Source organism: Colossoma macropomum, unplaced genomic scaffold, assembly GCF_904425465.1.
Source record: "Colossoma macropomum unplaced genomic scaffold, Colossoma_macropomum, whole genome shotgun sequence".
Classification (NCBI taxonomy): domain Eukaryota; kingdom Metazoa; phylum Chordata; class Actinopteri; order Characiformes; family Serrasalmidae; genus Colossoma; species Colossoma macropomum.
In genome coordinates this window covers 5,448,216-5,460,581 of record NW_023494807.1, presented here as the reverse complement: position 1 = coordinate 5,460,581, position 12,366 = coordinate 5,448,216, and the positions used below count along the sequence as shown (strand labels likewise).

Below are 12,366 nucleotides of genomic sequence, written 5' to 3'. Positions count from 1 at the left end.
GTTTATACATACTGTTAATTTAATAAGATTCCAGTGGTTTGTCCTTATAGTCTATGGGCTACACATACATACCTCTCTCTCTCTCTCTCTATATATATATATATACACTGTATATTTGTCTTGTGTGCTAACAAACTACCGTAACTGGCTGAACAGGCCGTGGTTTCATCATTCATTCAGGCCAACTGAAGGCAAACAGGACCCCCATCCATCACCCCCAGAGAACTCCACTCAGACGCTCAGTTAGTAATAAAAATGTAAAACGTTTATTTAGATAAAGGTTTCATATTGTGCGACAAGAAATGATACACTGGCTTGAACAAACAGTTGTGATGAATATTACAAAGAGATGTGGAGCGCAGAGAACATTAATACTACAACTGAAGTATCAAAAAAAAAAAAAAAACTTTCAAAGACAGAAGTCTTGACGCACGAGGAGCAAATCTAAGCAGCAATTCTCCATCCTCAGCTGCAGCTCGGTAACGTCCACTCCACATGTGGGAAGCCACCACTGGGAGCTCATAATTCACAAAGGCCTTAAACACTAACCTCTTTATTTTGGAGCGAGTCAGAGGTCTGACGCTGAAACTCCGCACTCGTTCAGAAGGACGTCAGAGCCGACACGAACTTAATAGCCCTTAACTTTTCAATCGATTGAATCAACGTGTGTAAGCAAATCGTTTCACTTGACTGAGATTTCAATGTCGCTTTCTAATCAAGGACCAGAAAAATCATGATTTCTACACATTTATGTTCTAAGCTAAATGAATGGTTTGGCGTTTATACAAATCACATGATGAGATCCCGCCACCGCCCCCTTTCATGAGTTCTCCTTCATCCACAAAATATACTTCACAATTTCCTTCAGCCAATGAAAGCTTAGTAATTAACACAAACATAACAAATCAAAATGCCATGTTTTTCAAAATTTGCACACGTTGTGACAAAACAAGTATATATATTTAAACATATATAATACAAAAAAAACGAAAAAAATAAAAGATGGTGGTCGGAAAAGAAAGCATCTACAGAGCTGGCTCTTCTGAAGCGGGATTTGAAGGGTTTTGGTTGTCCGTAAGTCCTTGGATCACCCCAGAGAGCTGGAGCCGTTTAGGGAGCCTTTGCTGGGTTTGCTGCTGAAGGGGGCTTGGCCGTTAGGGCTGGCTTTGGTGGAGACTCCGTTGACTGTGGAGATGTGGGGGAAGGTCGCGTGTGGGGTCTTGACCGGAGCGGCCGGGCTGGACGAGGAGGAGGATGTGGAGGGGGCAGGGGCAGGGACAGAAGCGGAGGGACTGCTGGGCTTGTCGCTGCCGGAGTCACTCTCCGTCTCGGGCTTTGTGCCTCCGGTGGCGCCGGCCCTCGGGCTGTTCAGCTTCATCTTCTTGCAGCCAGGACGAACTCGGTACTTCAGTGGCAGGGGCCCGTTCTGTAGAACGCCAGTGAGGGTTTACTATGTTAAACTTCTAAAATCTAGGGGCCTGTATGTGGCCCTCACTTTAGTTCCTGACTAGCATAACAACATAACTTCTGAATTAGTTTCATAGTTATTACCAAATAATTTGTAGTAATTACTAAATGATACATCTCAAAATTTAGAATTAATATGCATAGAGCACAAGGGGTTAGCATTAAAGGACAAATATGTAAAATGAGAAACTCCACTGGTATAGTGCCCTGTAAGACTTGTATTCTGTAAAAGAAAATCAATGAAAACAGAGCACAGTAAAAGAAGACAGTATTTCTCCTACCCTTCTCCAGGTGTAGATATAGGCAATATCCATTAACGTGTAGTAATCCTTCAGAGGCTCATCTTCATACATGACCTCAACCTGAAAGGAAAAATTGTTAAAAAAATTTGTTCAAGTTAGTCATGTTCACAGACATTTCTTAAATTATGTAAAAATACAATTCTGTGACAGGAAGACAAAAAAACTTCACAAAAAGACAAAAAAAACAAATTCACAATTTTAGAAACTTACTTGAAAGGTACATGGAATATCCATTTTACTTCTGAGAAATTTTCTGAGATGCATCACTGTCATAGCAGCAGGGCACTGTAAATATCGCTTAACATTTGCCTGTGGACGTTAAAGAGATGAATTAGATAACTAGGAAGACAACTCTCACAATATGTTAAACGGGAAATGGTTTAAATATTTTTAAAATACAAAGTTGATAAGTTAGATAGAGAATTAATGACCTCTTTTGTAGTTCCTTTGTCTTCCCCATTCCCACTTTCAAATCTGTAAAATAAAATATAAATTATATTTCAGAAAGAACCTTTCATATATTTCCCCCTACTTGAATTACACCATTAACAAAAGAACCACTAAAGGTTATCCCACTAAAGGAAACTGATATTGCTAAAGTTGATAATATGTCTTGGTAAAAAACTGACGTTTAGCTGAACCCACCTGCTCTGATCAAAAAACTCAATGGAAAGACTGATGATCTCGTCATCAGCAATAATTCTCTTGTCCTCATCAGCCACCTCGCCTCGATCCTCATTCGATCCATTAGCAGCTGCAGCCCAAACACAGAGAACATGATACGGCTGCTTAATTTGCATGAATTTCACTTTTTGCTATGACTCACAGCACAACCGAGACAACAGTGACAACAGTGTGAATAAACAAAGGAATTTTATTATTAAACAAAATTCTGTTACCGTCACCTGATGGATGCTCTGCATAAAAATCCCTTCTCCTTTTCATTTCATCTGTGTAACAAAAGACTGATCAGTACATAGACATACTGGCAAATTTTCAGGAACTGAAGACGAAAATGATCGTATCTGTGGTGTAGCAACCATGTAATTATATATATGAAAAAAAACTAATGATTAAAGCAGTCAAAGATTGCAATAACTTTTGAACAAAACCTTGTTGGTGGGACTGAAACACAAAAAGGCTTTTTTTTCCTCAAGTGTGTCTCCGTTCTAGGCTGTTTACATTTTTATTCATTAGATTAAAGCATCACACAAGTTCACATATATTAGCACTCTGGACCATGCAAAACCTGGCCACTTACTTTTGAAGAGCCCAGGCACCAGCTTGTACACAATGTCTTGAAGAGTTTTATCTGACCTGGAAGGCAGAGAAAATTGAATATAGACAGTTTTGCCAGAGGAGGGGAGGCGGGGGGGAATACAGTGGGAAGGTTTTTGGTTTTTAACTCACTAACTTTCAGGTTTCGTTAGGGGGGAAAAAGGCAGAATGGAAAAACATAAATACAGTTGTGTGCAGCGTTCTAAGTGAAATTAATGTAATCGAAAAAAAGGTTACCTGATATTCAGCAGCGGCTTTGTTTTGTGAACTTGAACATCACAGATCGGACAGTATTTGCTGGTCTCCAGGTACCGCACTATGCACATTTTACAGACTGTGAACAAAACCAGTGGCATAAAATCAGTATGGAGAAGCCAAACTAGAGCATAAACTTAAATTAACTGACTTTACTTAAAAACATCATGCAAACTTAATGCCTCGGAAAAGTCAATAAGTTACTTAACAGGTTCAATATATACAGTTTCAATAACTGTATATTTCAGTTATAGTTACTGTCTAAATGTCAGTGAACCACACTTCTGCAGCAAGGTTAACTCAAACAGCCCAGTCATTTTAAACAGTTCAACTGAGCCTTAAGTACTCAACTCTTTTGAATTCTGCTTATTCTGGAAAGAATTAGATCCTCCTTAGTTTTCCTCAACAAAACTGAACTTATTGCCTTAACCTCAACACAAAACACAGAAACAACACAAAACCCAAACTTAACATTCAGCATATAAATGTGCTATACCACAGAAATAACATCCAAATACAAGGAGAGCAAAATAAAACTGTAAAAAAATAAGAGCAACAAAAACCAACAAAGCCACTAAGAATGCTGGGAGGATTTTAGGGCTACAGTTTTCACTCGATATAACTATCCGAATTATTCTTAAACCACTTTACCTAAATAACTAAGGCACTACACAATGAACAGTAAGGGTCACTGGATTTGCATTAGCAAGTTTAACAAAAGAGTAAACCAAAAAAAAGTTCATGGAGACTTTCTGCGGATGGAGTTACTTACACGAATGCAGACACTCTACAATGGTGGTGGCGTCGATGAAGTATCCTCCGCACAGCACGCAGATCAGGTGCGGGTTCAACTCCGTGATCTTGATCCTCGTTGTTCGATGCATCTTCATATGAACCTGAGAACCTGAGAGAGACACAACCAAGAATCAGCGTGTTCAAAAAAGAGGACTGAATTAATTACATGAGCTCTGCTTTGACCGTTGCCGCGGCGAGCACTGAAAACAGGTCTAAAACATTAAGATGGTTTATTTTAACACAAAATTACAACCTAAATGGCTGCTTTTCCAGGCCCACACGCTTAGAAAAACGGCCTCCAGGCTATACACATCATAACAACTGCGGAACTGTTTCTAAAAGAACCACATACAGCAAGCTTTCCATCACAGAGAAGAACCATTTAACCATGATAAATCAGTTTATACACTCACGGGGTTCTCTGAGTGTTCACGGCTCTATATATGTAACTATTACCTTTACTAGAGAGCCGTTTTGAGGACGTCCGTGCACCCTACCAAGGTGAAACGGCTACATAAATAAGCCTGTTTTTATTCTCTCACAGAGGTGAATACACAACGTGCTCTCAGACAAGCGGGCCTATAAGCAAAAAAATAATGCTTTCTCTGCTTTTATTTTCCCTCTAGATATCCACAACCTCAAAAACTCAGGACTATTCCGTTCACAAAGTGCCAAAAACAACTTATCAACTTCGTTCAAAAACTGTTTCTCGTGTAATAATTCGAGATGATTCTGCCATACGATTTTACTGGCCGTTTTACTGAAGCGAAATGTGGTAATATTCTGTGAAAAAGCTGAACCCGGCGGCGTTTTAACCCCGCCATTCTCGAAAAACTCACTAAATAAAATAATTTTTCTGAGCTAGCAGATGCTAACAGCTGAACCACCACAGCATGATTTCGCGCCATTCGTAGGTGAGGTGGCTCGCGCTAAAACACCAACGCTCGCTGTTGCTATGGCGACGGCGTAGATTCGGCAGTCGGTAACGGAGCTGCGCGGCCTGGTGGATTCACGGGTCCCGTCGTTTTATGACTTTTATGGCCGTTTACGAGCGCACGGCGGGATAAAAAACACGGCCCGCGGCTCCACTGGCTCCTACCGCGAGGCGTGCGGGCTCTGCCGCGGCTGCCATTTTGCCACACCGTCTCGTCTCACGGGCGAGTTTGTGCCGAGAACGGCGCGCCATTGTTGAGCTCATGTTTTGGTACGAGTACGCAGCAACCGTTGGCGGACTACAGGTCTGCCTCTGCCTACAACCGGCACCTAATACAGTAATTTAAGGAAGAATGAAATACCGTCGCGGTGCGGCTGCTTCTCCTGCCCCCTTTTTCTTTACTCCCGAAGTACCTACTGAGGCAACGGAAGCCCGCGGGGCTCGTGTCGGTGGTCCCGCCGCCGTGTTTTAGCGGGACTGGGAGGAGGCAGCCTTAATATCAGCAAATGCTACGAAACACGGCGGTAATAACACCGCACACAGGCTGACAGAGGCTTTAGGCATCTCCCATATCTCTGAATAGAGAGCTCACAAACTCAGCACACAGGTTTAGGTTCCAAAAAAAAAAACAAAAAACAAAAAAAAAGAAGAAGAAGCTGCAATTAATTTCATGTATAACCTTTTTATATAAAAGCAAAGCGCTAACATTAGCCTACCCACTCTATTTACTTTTAACCTTCTGTAAGTGTTCAGTAGTTCTCCTCTGAAAGAAACGCTGTTATTCCATAAAGTGGAGTTTTACTCGTTCGCTGCGGATGGTCAAAAAAAATTGGACTTTTAATCAAATCCAATCAAATATTTTCACATAAGGAGGCGTTTCTTGATCTGGCATCTCCTAACTTTAGTCTCCAGTCATTTCTGAACTTTACCATCCCGCTTAGCCAGCTGCTACTAATTAATAATGTCTCTGGCTTTAAACCCGCTGGTGCACATTTTCATTTTTCTATGCCTCTATTATGCAGTGTGGTGAGGAAATCTTATCATGTGTACACAACACGGTTGTTGTGATGCCACTGGGAACCAGCCGAGGCAGAACAGGTGACTTGACCTGTCAAGATCCTGTCATTCAGCAGAAACGGACAGCCTGGCACGTTCCTCACAGCTGGACAGCCGCCGTCGCTTTCAGTGTTTTCAGCTTCAACAGTGGACATCATCATATGGACATACATTGAATATTTATCGGATGAGCCCTGATAATCTCAGGGTTTGCACTTCCAGTACTCGGCCTACAAACAGCTTCTCCACAGCACATTCAGTGTGAATGACACTTCACCCGTGGCTTCATTTCTCACCTGGATTTTTCCCTACATGTAGCGGACATGTCAGGAGTGGGTCAGCACAGCTCGGTTTGTTAAGGACGACATCTGCCCCGCTCACCAGTACCAATTTGAGCCATTCACAATTTCACTGACTGGAAATATTGTTCAACTTGTGCGAATTTGAGGGAACCACTTCTTAAGCTAGCCAGTCTGCCCTTCAACAGGAAGAAGGAAAGCGGTTCGCCTATCCATATAACCTTAACTGGTTTCAAACCCAGCCTCTTTTCTTTTCTTTTTTTTTTAATCTGACAAGAAAGTAATGCAATACTTCAAGAGTTGAACAATGAGAACCCGACTTTCTAGCAGGCCACGCACTTCATAACAACATAAGCTACCAGGCTAGTGTATTCGATCAGCCTGGTTCACCACACAGCCAGAAGACCTTCTGAAGTTAAGTTAATAAAATTAAACACAGCGGACAAAACGTGGTCACGTCAATTTCCACCACACCTACAGTACCTAAAGAACGCGGCTATGTCAAAACGAGAAGTCAATTCGTTGATGGTTTACCAAGAACAAATGTGTGAAAGTGGACAAAAACGTTGACCGCCAGACCCACCTCGGCTCTGCTTTTCTGACTTTTAAGCCAAAATACGACACACAAATCACACGAGCGACCCCAAAAAGGGATTATTACCCCAGCTTGTACCACAAGGTGAGCGAATATGGGCTCCACAGCGGCATTTCCAGCACATAAGGGAGGAAATTTAAATAAATTCGCGTACGTATGAGGGGACACGGAACCGTACGAGGAGGAGGAGGAGGACAACATTGTCACGGTGCAGCAGGATAGACCCTACGTGTACGTCTCTCGAGCGTTCATTCGTGTACATTGGCTCATAAACCACCTACCTGCTTTATTCCGCGACGGTTTCTGTCCAGCGGTTATTTTGTGGCAGACAATGAAAGTTGAGAGTCGATCAGCAGAAAATGAATGCTACCCAAGCGGCCATCTTGGAATGAAGTGCAGACGCTGTCAGTTGCAGTGGCTCCACCGCAGCAGCTCCATTGTAGCCTCGCTGCGCCGCTTCGCACCAACACCGACCAGCCGAGCAGCCAACGCACCGCTCTGTTCTCTTCTCGATCCGCGGAGCCGCTGAAGCCGCGGCTCTGGACGAAGGAGCTTTAATTTGCGCGGTAAACGGCTGCGTTGGCTCGGCTCTCCGCTTTCTCTGCTCTCTTCGTTGGGCGGTTTGAAAGACGCCGTGTATGTGTGTGTGTATGTGTGTGTGTGTGTGTATGCGAGCGTGTATGTGTGTGGCTCTGCTTGCTGGAGCTCTGGAAACTGACACCGTCCCCAAAATGGCTTTAGTCCGCCCGCCCCGCTCAGTCACGTGGTGTCTTTCCTCCTCTCGGGGAGTCTGGGAATGAGCGCTTGGGGATGGGGGGGGCAACAAGGGTCCCCAACACAGCCCCTAAGAAAAAGGGGAAAAAGCTCCAAAATGCACGCAGCTAATGAATACTAGACAGGACTCACACGATGCTCTTACAGAAAGTTTTCGATATATTTTTTAGACAATGGCTTCACTGCACTGTGGATGCGTCCAAAATATGGATACTGCCAATATACATACCACTTCATATATATGTTTCGCCAAAATTATATATATGACATACATCGTTATATATATACAATGTGGCAAAATCTAGATTGTATATGTGGATGCTGCGACGTCAACGTTGTGTGTTGTCTAAAACAACATGAGCTGCGATGTGCTAGACGAGGTAAGTTACCACGAGGACAGATATTTAGGACGTTTATTTTATTTTATTTTTATTTATTTATCGTTTTAACTGCGCTGTGAGCACGCGCAGAAGAGTGTTGCTGCTATACGGCTAAGTCAGTCATCTTTGAACCTTCGCCTTAGATAGTTATTAACGGGCAAATCTCATGTGCGACCCTTTGGACCCCAACCTTAATTTAACAGATACGGTGTGTGGTTTAGACAGGCTTGGTGCTCACAGAACTGCAGTCTGTACTCTCAGCTCAGCGAGCTCTGGAGCCCACAGAAAGAAAACGGTTTTTATTATTGACAAATATGTAGATTTAAATAAAAAGTACTGTTGTTGACGGAGGCCTTTTCAATTCCCTTTAGCATTAGTACGACTGGGGATCACAGAGGGCATCTCAAGACGTTTTGTAATCACTCCTGCTTAGGCTGTTTGACCAAGATAACTTTGGTCAGCACACGATACCCTAAACCCAGAGGCGGGGATGAAAAAGCAGACAAGAAAAATCAAATTTTGATTTTAGTTCCGTGTAGTTTAATTAGGCCCCTGTTTGCTCTTCGGGTGTCGATATTCAGTTAGATACGTCCTTGTAAACAGGGCGTGAACCACATTTTATTCTGAGATGGGGCCGTGTGATCACAGCTAATGCGCGATGATCTTCTCTCCCAACAGAGCACGAGCGGTAAAATGAGTCAGGGTGAGCTTTTTTTCAGAGGAAAAAAAATGTAATAAATTCCATTTAACAGTTACTCAGAAAAAAACTCACTGAGGTGGTACCCTGGAGGGTAGATCTTCAGTACCTTCAGTTAGGGAACATAACTGTACCAAAATCCATTGAAATCGCATTTTCTAAGTTGTGTTGACTCCACACGCCCCGTTTCGTCTCCAGTCTTTTTATTTTATTGTTCTGTTTTAAAACATTAGGTTATGAAAAGGTAATGTGTTCCTTTCTCCTGGTTCAAACTCATGTAAAGGACACAGTTGGACCTTAAAAGCATTGCAGTATTTTGAGGGTACATTTACATTGTTTGTACCCTGATGAATGAAAAATGTACCTGCACGGTACACAGTGTAGAGTAATGAGGCAATGAGCCTATGTATATATATATATATATATATATATATATATATATATATATATATATATATATATAAACATAGTTGGTTTAAAGCTGTAGGTGTTTTTTATGTTCAGCGTTATCGGACAGAGCATTTCAGTTTGCTAATATTAAAAAAACACGTCTGGAGCTTTAGGACGTCTGAACAGAGGTGTGTGTGCTGAACGCGGGCCTATCAGGACATCGCCTTTCAGTAGGAGCACCGGTCAGTGCGGCTTTCTCTGCTCCGGCGGTTGTACATCTCGAACGCGGCGGTGATGTCAGCCGCGCAGCGAAAACAAAAAAGCCGCGCTCTAAAGCGCGCGCGCTTTAGTACAGAATTCAGCCCGTTTACGTAAGCGCGCGCGCCTCATAAGTCTGAACCTTCTGCGCGTCATTTAGGCGTTGTGACTTGGTTCTGACGTATCTGGCCGAATCTCCGCTCTTAGTAATGTGACCAGAATTCTGCCCGTTCTGCTCGTGTTCTCAGTGCATCGCCTAGACAGCGCGTGGAGTCGGGGCCGCAAGCAGGTCAACAGGCAGCGAGGATTCTTCAGCTACGCGCTCTGGTTAGTGCACAAGTTGGACCGTGGCCAGGACAACCAGCGCGAGAACTCTGCGACGTTAACGTTTGTTGTTGTTGTTGGTGTTTTTTTTTTTGTTGTTTTGTTTTTGTTTTTGTTTTTTGGTTTTTTTTTTTTGACATGGTTAAGACGCACTGTTTTTCCTAAGCTGGCTACCGTTTTAACTGATGCAACAAACTGAGTTTGATTTTTCAGTTTTCTGACGTCATCACCTCGAAAGGCAAAGCCCGGTGGACTTTCCCAACTTCAAGCTGTAGCTCGCGTCAGTGTGTCGGTTTCATCTGACGGTGTTCATGTAGTGATGCAGAAAGTAGTCAAAGAAAAAGAAAACATATATATTCCTCTCTTAACGTGACAGGGAGGTTTATTAAAAATAAAAAAATACACATTTCTAATGTTTCTTATTCTACTAATAAACCTGCGTGTCGGGCTTCGTGTAGAGGGCTGGATTTGATTCATTTCTCTGAACCGGGCTAAATGTTTTCTTTAGTGCTTTAAAAGATGGATCGATCGATTGATTGATTGATCGGTGGTTTGAATGACAAATGGAGGTCAGGACTTCTGCTTTGTCGTTCCAGCAGAGCTCAGAGGCGCCGGGCACAGATGGCAAATTCCTGAGCTGAACTTTAATAAGACCAAAGCGTCAGTCAGATCGGGTTATTTTCGTCTGATTACGTCACGTCGCCACAGTCCTTCACAAGTGACGTTTCATCATTCAGTTTTGTTTCCTGCGTGTGCAGCGCGTGCTCCTAAAGCTTAATACCAAACTTAATAACATAATTCAGAGGGGGGGGGTTTACGATTTTTCTGTCAGTCCGCGACTCTTCTGCATCAGCGCCTCCCATCTGTCTCTATTCCTTCTGTCTGTCAGTATTCATTTCCTTTAGAGTTGCTTTATCTTTTCTTCCATTAAGCTTTTCCGCTCTCCTCTACACTCACACACTCATTCCCAGCGCATTTACACTGAATTACACTTGTATTCGCTTTCAGTACCTTTAGTACTAATTTTTTTTCAGGACCAAATAAATCGGATACGCTTTATTTACAAAAGTTATTGTAAATGATTAGCGTATTATTATTTTTTCTTCATTATTATTATTATTATTATTATTATTATTGAGTTCAGCTATAAGGCGTAAGAAACATATGCAATTAAATTTTTAAGCGCATGAAAAACATAATTGCGTAATTACGTCATAAGTGTTCTTTTTCATGATAGAAAAATTAAATGAGAAAAATAATCGATCGTCGTTGCTTTTCTCTCTCTCTCTCCCTCTCTCTCTCTCTCTCTCTCTCTCTCTCTCTCTTTCTATGTATATATAAGTAAATATATTTACATACATACATATTCATACATATGTATGAATTTATTTGTGTGCCTATATGTGTGTGTGTGTACAATTAAATGTGAAAGTCTACAGTGAATGAAAATTAAGGTTATAATTATTTTGTGAAAACCAACAGCAATTTAGGGAAAATAACACCACTGGCTGAATAAAAATATTATGTTCTCAATCTAATAATTCTAATATATAACATATAATGTAGCATAAAGTAGCTGCTGTTTTCCCAAACGTGCTCTGGAGAAGGTCTTTACCATCGATTAGCTCTATCGATACATTAAACACACAAAGAAACTCCATTTCGAAGGACCAGCCGAGTGTGTTTAAACACACACATCAGCGGGTTATTGTGAACTGGATCCGGTTAAAACTGCTAAAGCTGGTTAATTCCTGCTGCAGGGAAATTTCGGTGCATTATGGAGCCTCTGGTGATCAGATAAGTGTCATTAATGGGATGCTGGAGTCCATGTGGAGGAGCACTGATCCACAGTGAAAGCTTCAATTGTGTTACATAAAGTCAGAAACTCTTCCACTCGGAGAAGTTTGGTCTTCAGTTTCAGGCTCACGGAAACAGTGGGGTTCTTCTTTGTCTTAGAAGGCGGTCAAACCAGAGCCGTGCTGTCCAAACCAGACAGCATTTCGAGAACGTACAGGAAGACTTATGGTGGAAAAGCAGACTATATGTATATATACTGTATAAAATGACAAATGCATTTGACCTCCAGCTCGTGTTTGTCGCCAGTGCTAATAGTTGTGGTCATTATAAACAATAAAGAGATAAGGAATTTCACTCTACCAGTTAGGCCGAGACTGTGTCCCTCATCCCGAGACCTGATGGCCGTGTTCAGGTCTAAATTTTGTTGTTAGAACAGATGAGAGTGGCCAAGCCTCATCTGCGAAAGGAACGTGGTTAATAATACATGAATAAAATTAATTAAAAGGAATCGAAACCCATCAGAGTCTAGATCTGTAATCCACCTCTTATGAAGGGTTCTGGATTGCAGACTACTTATGAGTATAAAAATAATAAAACGCGTTAAAATGGTTTTAGTTAATAGCACAAATGAAATGTCACCTGATTCCAGCTGTAGGCCTCCAGAGCTCAAATCTTTCCCCGGGGTCAGAGGCTGGATGACCGATGGGCCGAAGTTGAGAGAACGGATAGACTTCATCTTCACCCATTAAATTTAAAAATTAAATA

At 42.0% G+C, this 12,366-nt stretch overlaps 1 protein-coding gene across 4 annotated transcripts; it reads right to left on the bottom strand.

Annotated features, from left to right (window-relative positions):
* Positions 1-808: 808 nt before the first annotated feature.
* Positions 809-7,735, bottom strand: bmi1b (bmi1 polycomb ring finger oncogene 1b). 4 transcript variants are annotated; one of them, XM_036556694.1, is made up of 10 exons: positions 7,263-7,735; positions 4,075-4,206; positions 3,285-3,381; positions 3,031-3,086; positions 2,675-2,719; positions 2,415-2,523; positions 2,201-2,243; positions 1,980-2,078; positions 1,749-1,829; positions 1,088-1,426 (listed from the first exon to the last, which is right to left on the bottom strand). In XM_036556694.1, exons 2-10 carry the CDS (start codon positions 4,190-4,192, stop codon positions 1,088-1,090), a joined length of 987 nt encoding a protein of 328 aa, XP_036412587.1. In that variant the 5' UTR covers positions 4,193-4,206; positions 7,263-7,735. The 4 variants fall into 4 exon arrangements, with proteins under 4 accessions (XP_036412586.1, XP_036412587.1, XP_036412584.1 ...); XM_036556691.1 differs by having other exon boundaries at positions 2,669-2,719; positions 7,263-7,733; XM_036556692.1 differs by lacking the exon at positions 7,263-7,735 and adding an exon at positions 5,393-5,438 and having other exon boundaries at positions 2,669-2,719.
* Between the last annotated feature and the right edge of the window lie 4,631 nt (positions 7,736-12,366).